The sequence below is a fragment of the Trachurus trachurus genome (assembly GCF_905171665.1).
Source record: "Trachurus trachurus genome assembly, chromosome: 24".
Lineage (NCBI taxonomy): Eukaryota > Metazoa > Chordata > Actinopteri > Carangiformes > Carangidae > Trachurus > Trachurus trachurus.
This window is the reverse complement of record NC_139910.1, coordinates 23,805,765-23,826,920: the sequence shown is the minus strand read 5'-3', so window position 1 is coordinate 23,826,920 and position 21,156 is coordinate 23,805,765. Positions and strand designations below refer to the sequence as shown.

The 21,156-nt window shown below is 42.1% G+C and overlaps 1 protein-coding gene across 1 annotated transcript in view; it reads right to left on the bottom strand.

Annotated features, from left to right (window-relative positions):
• Positions 1 to 21,156, bottom strand: part of klhl29 (kelch like family member 29) — a gene marked incomplete at its 3' end in the record, with an annotated part of 210,032 nt that overhangs the window by 17,365 nt on the left and 171,511 nt on the right. The window contains 1 exon segment of the mRNA XM_084000631.1: positions 19,068 to 19,248. Within this exon segment, the coding sequence (XP_083856757.1) occupies positions 19,068 to 19,248 (181 nt within the window).

Below are 21,156 nucleotides of genomic sequence, written 5' to 3'. Positions count from 1 at the left end.
TTAAAAATACCTCGACCCTGGCCTGTACTGTTTTTCTTTTAAAGGTTCTCCTCTTACAGATTAATACACCGCAAGGTTAAAGCTGCAATAATCAATATTTTTATTCAAGCAATGCATCAAAGGACAACAGGTAATATAAATGAACCCGCTTGTGGTTATGAACCCACAGAGAATTTTTATGCTGCTCTCAAATATGCAGCATTTTTTTCTTTGTTCGTTCTGTGGCTTGAATTCACAACCGGTGACTTTGCCGTTCTAATTCACTCTCACTGCTCACATCCAAGCTTGTTTCAAGACTCAGAAGGTAACTGTGTTATGTAAAACCATCACCAGACAACCGAGACAGCAACTAGCTGTTGAACATGGTGGGGCATTTATCTGCTAGAGCAGCAGCTATTTCCCTAAAACATCAAACTAAAAAACTAGCTCAAACTAGACTAAAAATTGGACTTACATTACATTACAGATGCCCAGAAACATGACTTCAAATATGTTTAAAGCTGCACTCTTTGCTGACATGCAGGTGAGAGTATGTCAGTATTGAGTTAATGTTGTTCTTGCTGCTGTACCTTTAAATCATTTGAAATGTCTTTGCACGTAATTACATGTAATATTCAAAAACCAAGCATATTTTCTGAAGGAATTAATAATCAGAAATAACTCAATGTTTAATGTTTATTAACATTAGTGCCAGCCCAAATTTGTTAGAGTTTTTGAGTAAGAAATACATCAAGCAGATGAGTTTTAAGGGGAATTGGTGTAAACATGGGAGAGCTACGCTGCAGTGGAACGGCTCAGGAGTTTCTGATGAAGAGAGACGTAACAGATCAGAGGGAACTCAGTGTCTGACACAGTCTCAGAGGTCAAGGATCTGATTGAATTCATTACACGTGTGATTCGCCATCAGGCATTTAATATGGACCGTGACATTAGGACTGACACTAAAAAGATTTTCTAAGTGGGTGAATATTGTTCGATTATATCTCCAAGGCAGTGGAGATTGAGGAAGAAGGGGAACAGAAAAAAAAACTGTGTTCATTACAACAAAAGAAACAGACTACATCTCTTTTTCATTTTCCTCTGAAGCATTCCGTCAGACCAGCCAGAAAAGGCAGACAGGGCTTTTTCATTGTTTCTAAGACAGTGTAGGAGTTTATCCATCAACATGTTGCGCCGCATCGATCTTTTAAAAAAGTGTTTATACACAAAGACTGATCACCACATGAAGCCATGTAATCGGCTGTAGCTCCTGACAGGGCTTGTTTCATCATGCCGGGACAATCATCTCTAAAATGCTGCTGCGGGGTTACAACAGAACAAACAATGTAGGATTGTGTTCTTTTATGTCGGGGAGGGAGACGGAAAGAAAAGACACGGTGGAAGGTAGACAGAGACATTGTGAATGAAAGAAACAGGCCAGACTTTCGACTAGATTCGTCTTTGAATAATAATCTGGACAAAGAAAAAAAACATGCTAATGCCTGCACCATGCGTGGTGACTGACGCGTTAACAAATCAGCTTTAGAATTCAGTGTCAGCCAGGTGTGAAAACCATCCACGCAGTGCTAACTGTGTCGGTAGAAAAAAAGTAAGTAGCTAAACGTCTCTCTGGTCTTTTTTTCCTTTCACTGACCCACCAAGGTGAGAACCATTATGTTTGATCTCAACAGGTGAAAAAGGGCCTCAAGAATGTACTGTATGGTCACACAGCGGCCATGACTGTTCTTGTTGACAGTAGATGGATGTGCCACCTCCCCTGCTGCTTGACTGCTCTGTGAATACAGCACATGGTAATACAGACTCAGCCTTAATACGCCCAGCTACATTATAAAGGAAGTAAAAGCACTAAACAACAGCTGCTAAACACACACAGGTGGGAGTGGGCTGATCATTACCTGGATGATATTTACACATAATCGGCATTTATTGGTGATTGGTGCATCATTTCATTTTCTCTTAACAAGACTCATTATGAGATCAACTAAATGAAAAGATTTAATCCAATTTCTTGCATTTCGTCTGGCTCTGCTGTACAGCTCTATGTTTCAGTGAAGATCCAACATTTTTTTTTTTTTTTTTAAAGAGGATGCATTTATTTTTTTCTTTAAAATTGCCATCCAATCTGACCAAGTGACCCAAAACCAACAAACACAGACGCATCTCTCAATATTTCACAACTTCCTCCCCTCTGGTGCGCTCGGCTCCAAGCCCCGAGGAGACATCAAACAAGTCATGAATATATTGTGTCTAGTTTTCCTTTTTTCTTTTCCAAGACAATACTACATTCGGACATGATGAACTTCCACAGTATAATATATAGTGTTGTTTTCTCGGCTGAGTAACTTTCTGAAATAGCCAGGCACTTTATTTGGCAGAGGTTACTCAAACTGGAGTAAACAGTTAATTGGCTGGGAAGTATTTATGGTGGCAGATTAATACGCATGCTCTAGTGAGTCTTTAGAGCCCGACAATGTTAGTGTAGGGATCAATCAACAGACACAACAGCGCCCATGATCACAGTTATGAAGTAGCACATCATATGGCACGAGTCAAGAATGTGTCCTACATTATTTAAGATTCAAAGAGAAGAGGCAGCAGGAGCAGGAGCAACCACAACAACAAAAAAATCATTTTTCAATTTCTGTCGGATTAAAAAATGAAAACAAAACCAGGACACGGTGGATGTGGGCTTCAGAATGCGTCTCTTGGAGATGACATCATCACAGACAAGCCGAGAAAATGTGGTGCATGTGCAGAAACAGTCCCTCGGGCACCTACTTCATAACATTAGGAAACATACATCTGAGTCAGAGACCATAAAAATTAATGGATGCAGTGAAGAGTCAGGCGCTATGCAGCCCCCCGTTGGATTTCCTCGGTGGCGTTGCATGTGTAAAAAGCCTGTGTGTGTTGTTTTTCTCCGGGTATGAAGCAGCCACAGTGGAGCGGTATCAAGGCGCTATATAGAAATGGGTAAATATCAAATCTTGAATGAGTAAGTGGAAGGAAGTAAAGATGGCATAAATGGTATGGCTGGTGAAAAAGTGGAAAGAAAATATTCTAGCCAATGCCCATCCTTTTGAAGATGACCACGTACCTTCATCTTTCCACCAGGCGTCTGTTTCTCTCTCTTACCCATTCACACCAATGATGCAATCTAATCATCTAGAAGGTGCCCAAGGCCTCACAGCCAATACACTAATATGGTTACCTGCAGGGTAGTGTGGATGATGATGAACCACACGTTTCTTCATACCCCCCCCCCCCCTCGCTCCCCCTCTTGCTCTCTCTTCCACACCTAAACACGCACACACATGCGATAAACTGTAATAGATGGGCTGCCAGTCTTTTTAGATACTGACACATATTCATTTCCCCCGAGATACAAACTACAGCATATGGAGTGAGAAACGGGGAGTGGAGGAGTTAGATGGAGGGGAGAAAAAGAAAACGCCTCGCTCAGATAACAAAACCACTCGGGCCTCTACACACCTCGGTGCTGACAAAAAGATCCATTAAGAGGCAGAGAGGGTGCATCGTGCTGCAGCTACAGCACCACTGGAATAGCACGCAAAACACCGAATGCTCAACAATCGCTAAGGTATCCCACACAGTAGCTATTAAAAGCCTTGATATTCAAGTGATTTACACTGGAAAAAACAAAACGGTATTAACAATACCTGCTTGATTCATTTGTTAACTGCCTACACCATGAAGACCCACAAAAAACACCACTGTAACCTTTACAATCTGTGTGTGTAGAGGAATGCAATGGGAGTTAGTGAAAAGAGAAAAAAACAAAAAACAGTGCATTCATCGCCTGCAGAGAAGAGCTGATGCTCCAGATTCGATCGAGCAGCAACTTGTGCCCTTAAGTTACAAATTCACATTAATCCCTGCAACACCCTGACTGGCTATCTCACTCACTCGCATGAACACTATCTGTCTCTCTTGCATTTTTCTCCCCGCTGCCCACACATACCCTCAGATACACCAGCCCGAGGCGCGAGGCGTTATACACTGGAAGTCTTCTGGGTAGACTCTTCTTATTTTTCAAAAGAAAAACAGTTCCACAAAAGTTTACAGACCAATCAAAGAGATGTTTTATCAGCACGGCACGGGTCGTTAAAAGTCTCTGCAACTATTGGATGGATTGTAATTAAACTTTGAAGAAGATTTCGATTCCTCCAAAGCTTTGAGGGCATTGCAGAACTGATGACATCCCATCAGCCTCAGCTGCACATACAGAAATGTTTGACACACACACATGCTAACCTGAGATGGCGAATGAGTAAAAATGAGCCTGTAGTCATTTTTTAAAGCATGTAAAAATGATCACATTAGCATTTAAAGTGTGTCCAAGCAAATTTCCGTTGGTAGAATTCCATGATATATTCAACATAGAAGAATACATAATATTATTGAATGCCCCAATCACTAAACGTATGTATCGTGTCATCGGTAGGCTGTACAGTGTTAGAATAAAGGTTGAATTTAATCTATACAATCTGTCTGTCTATCGTACTGACGGAAATTTGCTTGGACAAACTTTAGCTTTAGCTTTTTTGGCTGTAAAAACGTTGTGTTGCATTATGTTCATCGAGTTTTTCTACCCTTACCTGACCTCAAATATAAAGTTTGACATACTTAATGAATGTGCACAGAGACACTGACTATCTCCACTTATTTCACAGTTAACCCCCCAAGTTTTCATGCTCCTTCTGGTGGGCTTGAATGCCATTAAACCAGAATGCATCAATATATAAAGACATTTCACATGCAGCAGCTCCACGACTGGAAAAGTAGTTTGATCTTTTTTCAATACCATCATCGGAACCTGCACAAGAAGGGAGCGGGAGCGTGTGTGTGTGTGTGTGTGTGTGCGAGTGAATCAATCCCTCATAGCCCTCTGTTTCCTGTCAGAACTAATGAACTGAGAGGTTGTGATTTGGCTTGAGGAAAACAGGGCTACTGTGTGAATCAGCTTTAGCCTGGAGGGCACTCAAAACAGTTTGCACACAAATGTAGGCATCATTTGCTTACATTAACATTTCCCACGTTTTGCCAAGGATGTTCATTAGCAGCTAGGTGGGGGGAAAAATCTCAATAGCATGAAATAAACTACTCAGAGATAATATTTTTGCATTAATTTTAATGTCAAGTGAGGCAAAAGCTGGAGACGAACACGGAGAGAGGAGAACATCCACTTTGGGAAGGGGAAGGACGGGAGGATGAGTGAGAGTGGGTGAGAGGGAGCAGAGTCTATCTGTGTTGTGTCAGCTGCCATCTGTGTGTCAGAGCACATCACAGAAACTGTTAGGCCCGTGCCCACACCTCCACTATCAGCCTGCTGTCTGTTGGACACCAACAATCACGCAGGCACACGACTTGCACGCTTTTGATTACATTTTGCCTGCATGTGCAAACACGCGCGCGCGCACGCACACACATTTTAGCACTCGCTGGCTTTCACTCCAGGATGAATGGACATTTTGGTCATAAGTGAAACCATCACATGTATGCTGGAATAATAATCTGTTGCTCTGTATTTTCTACCATGTATTTGTCCTTGTTTGATGTGAACATGGTGTCTTGTTGCCTGGGGGGAAAAAAATCTAATGTTTACCAATGGCATTTCACAGTCCTGTACTGAACATCCATTGTACTGTAGCTGCACTGGAATGAGCACTTAGTCACTGATGCCATCTGTGTTTAGCCACTTATCCTTGAACATAAAGAAAACACAGGAGTGAGCAACAGAATGGCTTCAGGAATCAAGGTACATCACTATTATGTATTAGCTTTGTATCTATCTAATAATAAGATCATGTGATGTGATGGGATGACAAGTGGTTGCTAGGAGACATGTGACTTTTTCTACATTTGAAGTGTTTTATATACAGTATGTGTAGTCAGCATAGAGATAATTATCTACCAGGTTTATCAGCCATTGTAGATAGAGATGCTTTTATGATGAACATTTATGTAATTTCACTCTTGCAACTGATTTGGGGGGGAAAATGGAGATCCTCAAATTAGCAAACTCACCTTTTGCTACATTCACAAATGACAGCTTTATGCAAATTGTGAAAAGATGAAAACAAAAACAGCGGCTTTGTGACAACTAATTTGAACTCGTTTGTATGCACCTCTGTTCCCCGTGTTGAATTTCTCTGCATATGACAGCTGCTTGTACCTGTGTTCTGTCTCCCCAGGTTACTAATCAATGTCTGACAGAGAAATCTAGCGAGTCCTAGGAGGAAGGGCGCTGACTGAGCTTCTCAGAAATGTAAATATTTGGGTATTTGCATCCTATAGGAGGTGCATCATTTTGCTGACACGCTGGCAGCTTCATGAGGCAAAGAGTAAAGAAGACATAAAAGCAGCTGCTCTTCATTTTAACACAACATTTTCTAGGCATCGGCATTTACCAGCCTCCAGAGTTAAATCTGTAAAATGAAAGGGAAATGCATTCCACCTGCAATTAGTCGTTGGGTTGTAAATTTACATCTTTATTCATGTATATGCATTTGTGTTTTGTAATGGAAGAGTATTGACATATGATATGAAGTTGGACAATTAAAACTTTATAGATAACTAGTAAAACCTTTTGTAAATATTTTGCCAGGAAACATGTAGTTGTGTTTAATTAAAGGCAATCACATATCAAAAAGACTGTAGAAATAATAACAGCTTTAGGGGGAAATGATTAAACATACCTTTGTAAACATTGCTATTACTTTTCAAAAATCATACACAGAACTAAATTTCCCCGTTGTGGGATGAATAAAGTACATCTAATAAATATCTAGTTATGATGTGACCTAGCTCATTTTATTTGATAAGATTAGAATTAATTGTTGTAATGTAATCTACATATAAGATGCTATTTTGTGAAATTTGAATTAAAGGGACAATGAGGAGTTTGCTTTCGGTTGTAATAAAGTTAATGTGGATTAATCTATAATTGGTCCATTTTTGATAAATATATCATTTTGTCTTTATTTTGTTATTATTATTACTGGTCAACTCGCCTAGCATTTCTGTTTCACGGACGCTGCCTGGCGGGTCATGGGAATAACGCCACCGAATCGCCATTTATGGCGGTATCTGATCATCTTCGAACCTCCGACTTTCAGTCTTGATTTGAAAACATTCTTTTCGCTTTCGTCCGTCTTGCGCCGGTCCAATAATTTCACAGTGTGTGGCGCACGGAGGCTCATGGGAAATGTATTGTGAAAACACTTTGCTTTCCAAAACTCTTCGTTGTCCCTTTAAACCTCCTGCTTTATATCATGATGAATCTAATTTTTTTAACTGACCATATACAGTACGTATACTTAAAAGAACTGAATGATGTTGGTTTTGTCTGTTAGAGACAGCTACAACAGTATCCTGGCACCTGGCAGCCACAAGGTTAATATCTATAGAAACTACTTAGTATAGTGTGACCTGCTTTAATTCAGTTGTTTTTCCAAAAACAACAAAAGCCAGAGAGAGAGTAATTTTTTGTAGATTAACTTATTTTTTCTCTTCATCGCCCTTTTAATCATCTGGTCAGGACCCTGGTAGAGACTGACCCCAAGGAGGCAACAAATGGCTTAACCTTTGACACGCTCCCTCGTTCATGAACTCCCAAATCTCTCTCACCACCTCAAGGGCAGAGCCGTTTTGCTTGTTATTTGCTCATAGTACACACATCTGACAGATCGCGTATGATGACATCTGGGGATCTGATGGAGTTTTGCTCTCCGTATGGACGGACTCGGAGTGTGTTCGTCTGACAGACTGAAGTCAAGGTCAGCCAAAAGACACACACACACACACACACAAAACACTCTCCGCTGCCATCACTGTGGGAGAACACACACACATACACAACTCATTAACTCTGATGGATTACGGCACATTTCAGGCTAATAACACAGACATACGTGTACACACCATGCATAAATGCACACGCGCACACACGCGCACACACACCAGGCTACGGTGGCACATCCAAACTGTGATGGACACAGACCTGTCACCTTAGTGTCACCTTCAGTTAATCCTTGTGAGACAGAGAGCGATCCATCCACTGGCCACACAGATTTACCCATAATCCCTGTGAATGAACTAATTCAGAGCAAAAGTCGGCTGCAGTGTGTGAACACACAATCTGTCCATGTATACACATGCGTCAACATCGTGTGTGTGTACAGATAGACTACAGATACAGAACACTCGCAAACCAAAAAGAGGCACCTTGAAAGACTATCTGGAAAATAACAGAGGGAGCCTTGATAATAGTGAGTGTGTGCTCTTTTGGTTTCTCCATATGTGTGTCAGTCTGTGTGTGTGTGTGTGAGTAGATGCAGATTTAATTGGATGGGAATGTCACATAGGACAGGGGACATGAGTGCTGCCAGTGGTGTAGGTCGTACACCAATTACTGCTCCGCACTCCTCAAAACTAGACGGGAGATGGAAGACTTAGACCCCACTTCATTACCAAAGTAAGCCCCTATGTTGATAGCAGGCATGTAGGGCAGCGGTGTGGGGGTGGTGGGTTGCTGGGGAGTGGTGGTGGGAGTGGGGTTTAAAATTAAAACTGACATCTAAATTGCCGGGAGAGAAAGTGGATGCAGCCAAAGTTTGAGGTTTTATTGTGATTGTGTTATTTAGTGAAGGATTTCTATTTTATTTGTATTTGTATTATATGTATTTCAAGGAAGCTACAAATGATGCCATGTTGTTGTCGTCTGTGGCTAAATAGAGTCTAAATAATCACTGCTTATTATCTGAACAGGGACCTTGAGCTTTAATTAATACATGTGCACATGCTGCATTTAAAATGCGGATTCATGAGAAAAACAATTTATTAGAGGGGAAAAAAAAACAGAACAAGAAACAGACAAAGAAAAACAATATAAATAAAAGCTGGCTCTTGAGACGGCTGAATGAAATATATATGACCATGAGTTTTAATAAAAAGCAGCTTCATAAATGAATACGTTTATGCCTTAAATATAATGCATTTTATTCATTCATATATGTGTATATGATTATGAGCGCTAATTATTATAAGCACTGTAACTAACACACACTGACCTGTACAAAATAGCTCTGTGTCTGCACTTATCTCCTATTGAAGCCGGCACCTCCACCTTGGGCAATACACAAAAGGACAAATCTATATATAACAACTAACCCTCCCACCCCCGATGTCAATCCTTCCCTGGGTGCGGGTGAGGTGAGTGTATGCCTGGATATTGCGATCGTTTGCCATGGCCATGCCTGCTAAAGGTCAGTTGTTGCTTCCTCCAGCAGGGGTGGGGAGGGTAGAGGGGGGCAATCTGACTGCCAACCATCTTGGCGGCATCTGTCACATCCTAACTACTGATAATTAGCCAGCAGCACACTGCCTCAGCCTGACTGGGTGTCTGAAGGGGGCGGTGGCATGATCATGATATGAGGGAGGAAAAAGGGGGGCATAAGAAGAAAAAAAAAAAAAAAGGAATGTCCTTTTTTTCCATGGTGCGTGTTTCTGTGTTTTTTTCTTTGACAGAAAAAGATGGATGGTGAGAAAAAAAAGAGAAGGTAGAAAAAGGCACAGAAGCAGAAAGAAGGCCAGAGAAAAATGACTTGCCTGTTGGTAAAGGCTGGAAATTGTCTGAAGTGCCAGCCCATCGTTTATCGACGAGGCGGAAGCACATACAGCTCGTACTAGTCATTACCTGCAGCCTCTCACTGCCTTCCCATAATACCATCCTCGGGCACGCCTGTCATCGCTCGCCAGTGTTTCTCTACACACACACACACGCACAAACACGCACACGCACACACTCTCTGCACCATCTACCTCCATGTCTCAGAGACCTCGGCACCCCATTAGAAGACAATGAAAAGGAGACAGTGTCTTTGCTCGAGCATGTCAGACAGATTCAACATCAGCAGCCTCGCAGGCCCCAAATACACCCATCATCTCCTGCCCACCTAATCAGCGCTGTGAAGAGGCAGAGGGAGCGATGGGACAGAAGGTGCTGGAGAGGTTGTGGAGATTGTGATTAAAAGAGGAAACCAGGGGGGAGGAGAGGAGGAGGAGGAGAGGAGCCATGGAAGGGAGAGAAGTATGATAGAGAGAGAGAGAGAGACGTGATCAGCTTGATTTGGGTCCACTCTCTGTTCAGCCCCTGAGCCTCCACGTCTCCAAAAGATACAGTGGCGGCAGCACGGGGAGGAGAAACGACCATGCACAGAAGCACACATTCATGACAGCCTGTGTGGTATACACTATGAGTGAGTTTCAACATCTAAATTAAGCTTTGAAATGACAAACAGTACACAAGTAGTTGAAAATGAATATGTTCTCTGGTAGAACATGGTAGTTTTAATCACAACACTAATCAGAGAGCAGAGTAGCTCAATGGAAAGTGCCAGCGGTTTTCTTTTTTTTAGCTGCTTCACCTCAAATCATGTGCAATTGATATTTTCAGTGACCACTGCACAGTTGTACAAGAGGAGATTTCAAGACCTGCAGTATTATTCCTCATTTATATGCGGATCATTTCTCCAGTGGATCGATTCCTTCTTTAGTTTGTAAAAAGGGAAACAAAACCATTCCCTTCCTTTGCTTCCGTCCTCCCATCAGTCCATAGTCTCAATATTACATCTGCAATGATATGAATGCAGAATAAAGAAATGTCATGTTTGACAAGCTGCAGGAATTTTCAAATGACAAATTATTGGTTAAAAAAAGTTATTGGTGATTAACAAACTGACTAATCATGTCAACGTTGGTGCTAATAAACTGATTTTTTTCAAAAAGTCTGTGGTGCATTACCTCATACCTGCAGTGGAACTTTGAGAGAATTGCAGCATGGTGTTCACTGTGATGGATTATACATTGTACACCTGTTTTTGCTGGTATTTTTTCATATTGTATGGGAATGAAAGGAAACCAGTGGATACCAGGAAGAGAACAGAGTTGTTTTTAAGGCAAATGCAGAGACTGCTTGCCAAAAAACTGCCCCCCGACAGGATCACATGCAAAACCGCTGATCGCGCATCAGTGTGTATTTGATGAGTTTGATGAGGGAAACCAAGAAATCCCATTAGCCTCTGCCGTTCTAAAAACAGCTTGCACCGACAATTAAAGGTAAACGAACCTACTGAAACTATAGGGATTATGGCAATGGGTCAATTTGACAAAATGTTGAACTATCCCTTTAATGTGGACAGTTAAGCAAGTGAAAGATGAAATGATCTCCTGTACTCTTTTGCAATATTTTGAGCAATATTGGTGTATTATTTTTGTTTAGTGAAAAAGGGGAAACCAAGGAGACTTGAGCTCTCAGATAACTTTGACCAAGGTATCAGACAAGATATTTACTATCACAAAAACGCTGTGATAGTTTCCAAAGGGGGGACTACTAGGTACTAACTATGCAGGGTGGCCAAACCTTTGCTTGGGCCCTTTTCCTTTTCTGTCATTTTGAAAATGTAAAATAAAAATAAAAATAAAATAAAATAAAATAAAATAAAATAAAATAAAATAATAATAATAATAATAATAATAATAATAATAATAATGATAATGATAATGATAATAATAATAATAATAATAATAATAATAATAATAATAATAATAATAATAATAATAATAATATATATTTATAAGCAGTAAAGGGAATATGTCAACTGTTCACATTAACAGAAAGTTTGACCAGGGGTGCCCAAACTTTTGCATGCCACTGCAATATAAACAGACCAGTCGTAAATGAGCTGAAACATGCACAAGGACAAGATGGAGACATGGAGAGAGAGGCAGAGGAAGTGAATATTGACACTGATGTCTCAGAAAGGAGAGGAATATGGTCCAGGGGTAATGAGGGGGTGTATGGGAGTGTGAGTGGTGGGGAGGGGGGTAGTGGCGGGGGTAGGGTCGGGGTGTGGACGGGGGCCTTGACAGCGCAGTAGGGGCCAGCTCTGTGAAGTTGGTTAATCCTGAGGAGCAGAGGATTAGCTCGGCGGGGGGGAACCGGTGCAGCAGGGGGGCTGTGGGAGCCCGTTGTCCCCGACCACAGCGCCATGCTGCGGGGGCTACCGCGCTGGCTGCCCTCTTCACCACCGCTTCTCCCCCCACCCTCTCCAAACCCATAGCCCCAGGCTCGGTCTGACCCAGTATGTTGAAACAGATCCACACACACAAACATTATAAAAGACGTGCACTGCAACGCCTCAGTCCATTATTGGTGTGGAGAGGCTGGAGGGGCTGGAGGGGCTGAGAGAGAAGAAGACTGAGGGTTGTCTTCACATGAGCCCATTGGTTCCACTGTGACTGATTGTGTAGAGCTCATAGGCCCACCAGGGGGGCGGCTGCATCCACACACTCCTCTCATCTTCTCTGTGCTGTTAAACTCTTCTCGGCTGGCTCCTTCTCTCCCCCCTTCCCTCTGTCTTGACTCCACCGCCGAAGGGTCCAGAACACCTGGGGTTGCGGAGCAGCGGGGTGCTCCGTTGTTATTAGCGTCATTGCCCTGCTGATTATTTTTCCCACTGTCTCCAAAAGAGAGTGCTGTTGGGCAGGGAGCTGGAAATGGACAAAGGAGGACCTCTCATCTAACCAACTCACTGTGCCGGATGTGAGAGAGAGAGCCGTACGCACGTTCATTTAATCCACCTGCATTCAGGGAGTTAAGATTTAGAGGTTGGATGGCAGCATGTGAACGCTGAGTTAGTGTGAATGAACTGGGCTGGGCGTGAGCTCCTCTTTCTGGCTGCCGAACAGCTTCTTTTCACCTGCAGACAAAGGAGCAGCTCCCTATCACAGTGAGAGCCAGGAGGCGAAACCTGCCACATCAAAAACCCCAAAGAGCAGCTGAAGCCTCTTCCGTCTATGAGCGCGTCGCGGGGTCTCTCCCATCCCCCCGGTGTCCCACAGAGGGGGACCTTTCTCCGGGTGACTGGCAACCCAGCGTACACCACCACCCGCAGGACATGGAGTACTTAAGGACTTGCCAGTTCACAGATCAGCCCACAGAGGACTTCAACTGTGTGCAGCGTGAGGCGCCGTGAAACCTCCACGCTGGAATCTCCATCTCGCTGTATGTTCTTGGTCATGGTTGATTTGATGAAATTTCCCGGGAGCCCATTCGGCGCTCCTCCGGAAGGTCGCCGAAGCATTACAGTTCAGCCTCCTGCATCCATGACTCAGCCGACATTCTTGAAACGGGCCCATTATCGCTGCTCAACAAGATAACAGTACTTTTAATTTAAAAAGTAGAAGTCAAGACATGGATAGAACAAAGTTATGTTAAAGGAGAATTCCGGTCATTTTCTAAGTAAAGCCCTACAGCTGATTTTGGATGGGGGAAAAAAGCATCAATATGAATATAACTGCTTTTTTCCCCATCCAAAACATTTTTTTTCCTCCTAAATCCATGTTTTCCTTGCGTTTTTGTCTATGTTGATATGGAAACAGTCCCGAGCTCAACAGTCGACTAGTAATGTCTACCCAAGAAGTAGTTTAAACAGAGGTGCGTGATAAAAACACATGTTAACACTGCTCTCTCATATTACCAGAGTTATGCACAACTCAGTGTTGTGTGGTAAGGAACTGGTGGATGTTGCAAAGCATTTGTAGTTATATTTTGAACATTATATAGAGGCCAAAGTCGCAGTTAGAAGAACTGCCCCCATTACCTCGCTGTTTAACTGCAGTGAGTAGCGCAGCTAGCAGGAGGAGATCTAGGTCTGGGCTGCACAGATTTTTTTCAGATTTTTTCCCATGGTTGCACTCAAGGACCTAGAGCTGTAGAGCGTTACTAAGAAAATGACCGGAGTTCTCCTTTAAGAGAAGGATGAAGGCTGACCACTAGCAGAGCATCACAGCAACCTTCATGGAAAATGGAAAAACTACAGTCCTGACAATAGGCACTCAATGAATAATGCCTGAATAACTTAACACCCTGGTGCAAGGACGCTTATGCAATAACAACAATAAATGTGCCAGTTAATGAACCTGCAAGACAACGTGTGAACAGTGGAGCCCTGTCCACAGATTTTTATTGGGCACATATTTATGTACTGCAATTAGAAAGGTCATTTTAGTGAAAAAGCCATAAAAGAGGCAGCGAGCGTTGTAGCAACACTGCAAATTGCTTCTCTCTCCTCCAGACTTGTTAGCCAAACAGCACAACATCCCTGATGAGAGAAGCTAGTTGCTGTACTCAGTGTCATGTTGCTAACAGTCTTCATGCAATATTAACTTGCAATAGAGCTTGGAGGGGCGCACAAACCTGTGCATAGTGCGCAATAAATAAAACAAAACCATCTGTGATTGACACATCATTAGACAACCATGAATTATTCAATATCTGCAATCATATTGGTTTGCTGATGGATCAACATGCTGAGGAGCATGCAGGCCCAGGGTACCTGATTGCAAGTTAAAAGCCCCCCGAACTCCACTGCTCCCATCCCTAAAAAAATCTGTCAGTCATTAGTGTCGAGAGCGGAGACAGGAATAAGCTGGCTCGGTCCTCTGAGTGCTGATTTGGACCTCCTGCCGTTCCCAAAGAAAGGCTGCATCCTACTAGCTCCGAGATGGCTCTGATTGAAGACATAATTGTGAATGTGGGTGAATTTCACGGTTAGGAGCGTGAAACCCTCAGTGAGATGGATGGAGAGATGGAAGGCAAGGGGGAGAGAGGATGGACTGCAAATTACGAATCAGTGTGCTCAGAAGCCGGAGCTGGAAGGTGAGAGACCTTGGCCGAGGCCAGGCGATGCAGGCGCACAAATAAAAACGGGCGTGTGCAAAGTGGAATACATATATGTACACGCATACACACTCAGGGAACAATGAGTACGGGAAACACACCAGGGAGCACAGAGATGCAAATGCATACACAATGAAAAGGGAAAAAAAAAGACTGGCTATGTGTAAACAATCTCCAAATCAACCAACTCTATGAGCAGAGCAAATCAACTGTGGCTGTTGTGCCGCTTCATGACATTCCCCAGCCTTCAGATCCAATCCCCACCAGCCATCTGCATATCAAACAAGGCTGCCACTCGCATACACTGACTAATGGTTTTTGAATGTTATTAGCTCTCCATATTACAACTGCACTTCAGACACATGCAGTTCTTCCTCCTCGTGTGGATGCGACAAAAAAAAAAGAAAAAAAAAAAAGGCTCGAGTAACTGCTCCCTTATCTCCACTGGCCAGGGTCTAGCCCTGCTGTGGACTGGCTGCCTATCTTTAGAGTTTTGGCCCAGTGTTACTGAAGCTGCTGTACAGCCAACTTTTGTCTCACTGTGGAGCCACACCTGCCAAATCTGGTAGTTAGCTACAAAATAAAGGATCAGTACTTAATGGGGCTCATTTATCAAAGCAGATGAACAAATGCCATCAGAAATGGCCTGAAAGCGATCTTGATAACCTTCAACTGTTTCTTTTGAGCTTTGGACAATGATACGTGAGTAAACTAAGCCAAGATATTAAGATCTGACTTGGAGTCAATAATGGAAAGTAGTTTCAATGTAACCTGGAGGCAAGATTCAGGCTCTTGGGTGCAGGAAGATTCAAATGAGCTATGAAAATAAAACTAAACAACATACACCACTTTGACAGCCTACACAGAAGAATTCAAGTCGAGTTACCTATTCAAACAAATAATCGTCTTATTATTATTTATGCTGTATCTTTTCTTGTTACAAAATGATCAGTGGAAGCAAATAAACTAGAATAATGGGTCTTATGAAATAAATTGCTATTCTCTATCTGGCAAGCTCTTTTCCAGCCACTGAGATTGTGTGTGATTTATAGCACCTGTTCTTTGATTGATTTGACACACCAGCAGGCTGTTGGACACAAGCCAGAGTTACAACTCTTCCCTAATCTTTGAAATTGCTCGGTGTTCCACCATAAAAAACTAAAAAAGAAACCTAATTTATATTCCATTGCAAATGGCCCCAATACTGTTTGCTTTCCTTCCTATTGTATCCCTGTCAAGAATTTTTACAAAGAACTTGAACCTCACTAGATTTTGATGATTCATCTCAAACTTTTTGAGCATCAAACATGAAGTGAAGCCGTTACAGCTCTACAGTAGAACCACAGTAACAGCAGCATAAGAGGGGAAGAGTTCACAAACAGACTCCTGAGTTTCTAAAACTTATAATACTGATACATGTCAGACTACAGTAACTTAACTATGTGTTTCACTACTGATGAATACCAACTTTTATTATGGCAAACCTTATTTCACAAAAAACTAATTCTAATGTACTTGTTTGCTCATGCTCAGCCCAGCTCAAGTTGTCCAGCTCTGATCTCAGTGACACAGCTGTGAAGTCTTCCTTCAGGTTGGAGAGGGGCTTCATGTGACACTGTTGTTAGTCAGTTGTCTCATTCAGCTGTCAGTGAGACGTACTGATGTATTTTCTGAAGTGCAGCACAAAAATGATCAATCATCCAGTCTGTTGTCTCCTGGTCTTTGTTTACGTTGCAGCGGAGATGCACATTGTAGTATATACGATGGAGGTTTGGTGAATTGCTCCTACAGTTGTCAAGTTTTAATATGTTTTTAAAAAGGGATGTGAATATTACTCTACTGTATATTTTCAATATTACTATTTCTGTTCATTATAGCTTGAACATACTCATTTATTTACTCCTGATGAAAATCATGTTTTTCAGTACACGACTCTCCCTCAAATCAGTAAATTATTTTATTGTAAATTATGTGTAATACAACATATTAGGTTTATTTCACACATCCACAATAAAAATGATGTATATGTACTTTATCTGCAGAGGCATATGCACTGATATCTGAATGTTGGGAGAGCTGCAATACTTGACTTATTCAATGAGTTTCTTGGAACAGTGAAAAAAATCATTGTATATCCAAGCTGGCTACAAGAATATAATATGTGTCTTATTGAAAATGTAGCTTTACCAATGCTGAGCAAGTAATATATTTTCTCCCAAACTGAACTTTTATTGCAATAACACAAAACCTGATAAAATGGGATTATATACCGGTATATATATTTCTTTCTTTCTTTGGTTTTGTTTTGTTTTGTACCACAGAATTCTCAGCAGGAGGCAAAATGTATTTAACCTTTGCATTAAGGTAACAGCTGGCATCTTCTTCATAGGCATTATTGTCAGATGTGCTGGTCTTGATTAAAGTGCATGCAGCTCACACTCCCAATGTTTGCCAGTTGATTAATCTACAATCCATCCATGGTAAAGTCATTCACAGCAGGTCAACAGAGAACAAAAGGTTGATTATCCAAACAGCGTATTTTAAATGGGAATCTGAACCAATGAATAATGCATTTCTGATAATCACTATAAAAAATATGTACACACAAAACTTGCAATTTAAATATATCAGCAGAAACACCAGCTTTAAGAATACAGTATGAGACATAAGTGAATCATCTGCTATTGTCGCTTCTAAACGCCTGAACAGTGAGTCGTTAGACCTCCTGACTCAATTTTGACTCTGGTTTCACACAGCAGTTTCTGAAAAAGACGAAATAAAAGCCTGGGTTGCTTAGAAACAAGCTTGTTGACTGCTCCGAAATCTTGCCCAAATGACTTGAGAGACCTGTTAGCTTTTACATGATGAGGCCAGTGAATATAACCTTGACCCCGTCTTAACAAATCGTTTGTTCCAGCCAAAGAACCATGTATTTTCTTCCCTAACTACAAGTTCCTGTTTTGTTGGGCGTGTGTGGGTTATTTCTCCCCGGCCAGTGCAACCTGTGTGAGAGCAGCACTAGGGCAGTAATACCGAGCAGAGGAGGCCTCTGGCATTTCTTGGAGAGAGGCAAAGTAGGTTAAAGTTTTACGGTGCTGATAATTGAGTCCAGTTGCTGAAGGCTTTGGAGAAGCTTCACGATTGCACTAAAACGCAAACATGGGCATAGACAGAGACACACACACACACACACAAAGGCATCACACGGGCTGATTTCTTCAGAGCGGTGAATGCCCCAGATGCACCGGCAGAGCTAAAATTAAGCAGCTCAGAGACAAAGGAATCAAATGCGTTTCCATTATGGGGCAAATATTCCATCTACCCCCTGTCATAACGACACTGTATGGCGGCATTATGGGGAAATATCAAATTAGGCTGTTTCATTTGGAGGACTGTTGTGCATTCCGAACAGCTTTGGAGATCAATTGAGCTGCTAGGTAATGAGCGGCAGCGGCCTGCTCTAATATACTCAGTAATGTTCTTTTGATTGCTTTGGTTAATCTCGCTCTGCCGTGTAGGGGAGGTAGCCCCCCCTCTGCTAAAAGTTACTCCTCAGCCCTGGTTAGAGGGAAGAACAAGACAAGGGGAGAAGCATCGCAAAAGGTGAATGATATGAATTTAATTATTCTATCTGGACGATTCCTATTTGTGTTTATGCCACTAGGAATTCATTATCCTCAATGAGGGAACTATCCATGTCTGCTTATATATGCTGTAGCATCTCAACAAATGCAGGGAAAAAAATGAGAAGAAAAGACCCAGCAGAATAGGCCACAGAGGACGACCTTCAAATGAAGTGCTGGTGATGTGTTGATGCTGAAGTGGATAGAATCAGACACAGTATACCACTCTGCTCTCTGAAGCAAATCCTCTCACTCTTGCACCACTCATAAACAAGTAAGTGGTGCTCTATCGCTCCCTAACAACACTCACAGCTGTGACCATTTAATATGCTCCAGCTCGGATTCATTCCTCTGCACCTTTTGCTCTTACCGAAAATGCTAACAAACCTGTCCAACCACTTTTGCAATATGCTGTACCGCACTACTGCATGCCACGCCATCTGCCATGTTTCACCGCGCAGTGTGAATATTTATTTGCCTCGAAAAAAAAAAAAAAAAAAAAAAAAACTGGATTGCTCAGCATCCACCTACTTTTGTACAATCATCCACATGTGCGAGCAGAGATGGCTGTCAAATTGGGGTGAGAGCTGTACGAGAGTGTGCGCGGTCACCAGCTGGGAGCTGCTGGAGGTGTTTGTTGTTTTGGAGACGAGCTGCTGTTGTGTTGGCGTGACTCTTACCTCTCCACATGGTCCAGGTTCCCTGATACGCCCAGTCCTCCGATGGTGTAGAGCTTGCCGTCGTACACCAGGCTGTTGTGTCTGCAGCGAGCCACCGTCATCCGGGACACCAGGTTCCAGTTGTCCAACAGGGACATGTAGCACCACACGTCAGCCACCATCACACCGGTCTCTGTGCCGCCTGAAATAAGAGGTACAGACAGTATTAAGCTGGGATGTGTAACAAAACCTGGAATCATTTGGGAAGCACAGGGTGTCAACCTGCATTTCAACCTGATACATGTTGACTAATGTACAGTACTGCTGCACTCACATGTACTGGGTGATGTGCAACGTGCAATATCGTAATTGAGGTTGCTCCTCAATATATTTCCAAATTTATATAAAGGTTATAATAATTTTTTTTTTTTTTTTTTTGGTTAATATTTTTATTAGGAGGTAAGGCACAATTAGAACAGAAACCAATGTTATAATTACATTGAGTATCGCAACACATCTGCATCACAATTGAAAATGTAAACATATCGATACAGTAGAAATACTGTGGGTTATAATAATTTTTAAAAAGTAAATATATACAAATAATAATAGTAATAAAGTTATATTCCCTGTTAAAGGAGAATTCCAGCCATTTTTGACCCCTAAATCGTTTTCCTGATGGTCAGCCAGTGTTGGGGGGAGCAACAAATGTGACTTAAATTGACCAGAGTTACACCATGGCTAGGATAATGACGCTACCCCATGGGGGCAATTCTTTCTTTCACTATCCAATCGGATAGTAATGTCTTTCCAGGATGTCTCTCTGGTTAGGCTATCTAAGGTGAGTGATTACATGCAAAAACATAAAGTTTATACTGTTTATACTGTACACTATATGAGTTCAGTGGTGTCTCGTATGGATTTGAGTCATGTACCATAGATATTTGATTGTTTTTTGAGTGTTTGTTGTGGTTGAAAGAATTGCCCCCATAGGTTAGCGTAATCCCAAGCGCCGGGGAGCCATGGTGTAACTCCGGTTTGCCTGCATCAGTTTTAGTCACAATTTTAGTGCTCCTCCCAACACTGGGTGACCCTCAGGAAAACGATTTAGAGGTCAAAAATGGCTGGAATTCTCCTTTAAATAGACACACAGTCTAGACATTGTTCGGTCATCACTTCACAATGGTCAAGGTCACATTACAGTAGAATAACGAAAAGGAACAAAAAAGTTTCTTCAGCTGCTGTAGAAATGCAGACAACAATGCAACAATGGATTTCCTTCAAGTACTGTGTAGGCATTACAGTATACAATAGGTAATAGACTGGAGCACTGTTGTTATTTCACTGTATACATGCAATACCTTGACATAAACATATAGATTGTGATATAGAAACGTGTTTTAATTTCTTTCTTCAAACTATTTTCTTTTCTGCATTAAAATCCTAAATATACAAATATGCATGGTTTTTGTTGTTGCTGTTGGAAATAGTTGCAGGTTTGGACAACTTTAGATGACTGAGAGTAGTTTTCTGTTATGTTTAGTAGTCAACCAGCCAACCAACAGAGCTGCACTTGTTTCAGCTCTTCAAAGCATCCCTGTTAGCTGTGTAGTCCGACATGTAACACTGGCCGTGACTCTGTGACCCTGCTCCGAGTGTGAGGAAGGTTACAGACTGGGGCCCATTGATTGGTTAGCTAGTGCACCTCTGATTTCCCCGCTGGCTGTCTGACTCCCAGCGGACACATGCAGACCTGTTCCAATGCCCAAACACAAATTTACATTTATATGAAAAGAGGGAGAGGAAAGGTACACGCAGGACAAATCCTGTTGCATTTCCACGGTGCAATGTCAAGGTCTGAGTACCATGCAGGATTCTCGCACAAATGGACCGTGGAGGGAGAAATTCAGTCTACCTCTGGAGGAGCAACTTAAAGGTGTCTCGTGGAGGGAGTCACAGAGTGCACAGTGTGCCACTATGGAACAAAATAAACTGCAGAACACTGCAGCAACTGTAAAGCCAGACAAGGAAAAACGTCAAGTTCAAAAAAAAGCTCCTCCGAAGGTAACCAGAAGACACATTCTATTCAAAAAGAACTCACATGAAAAGA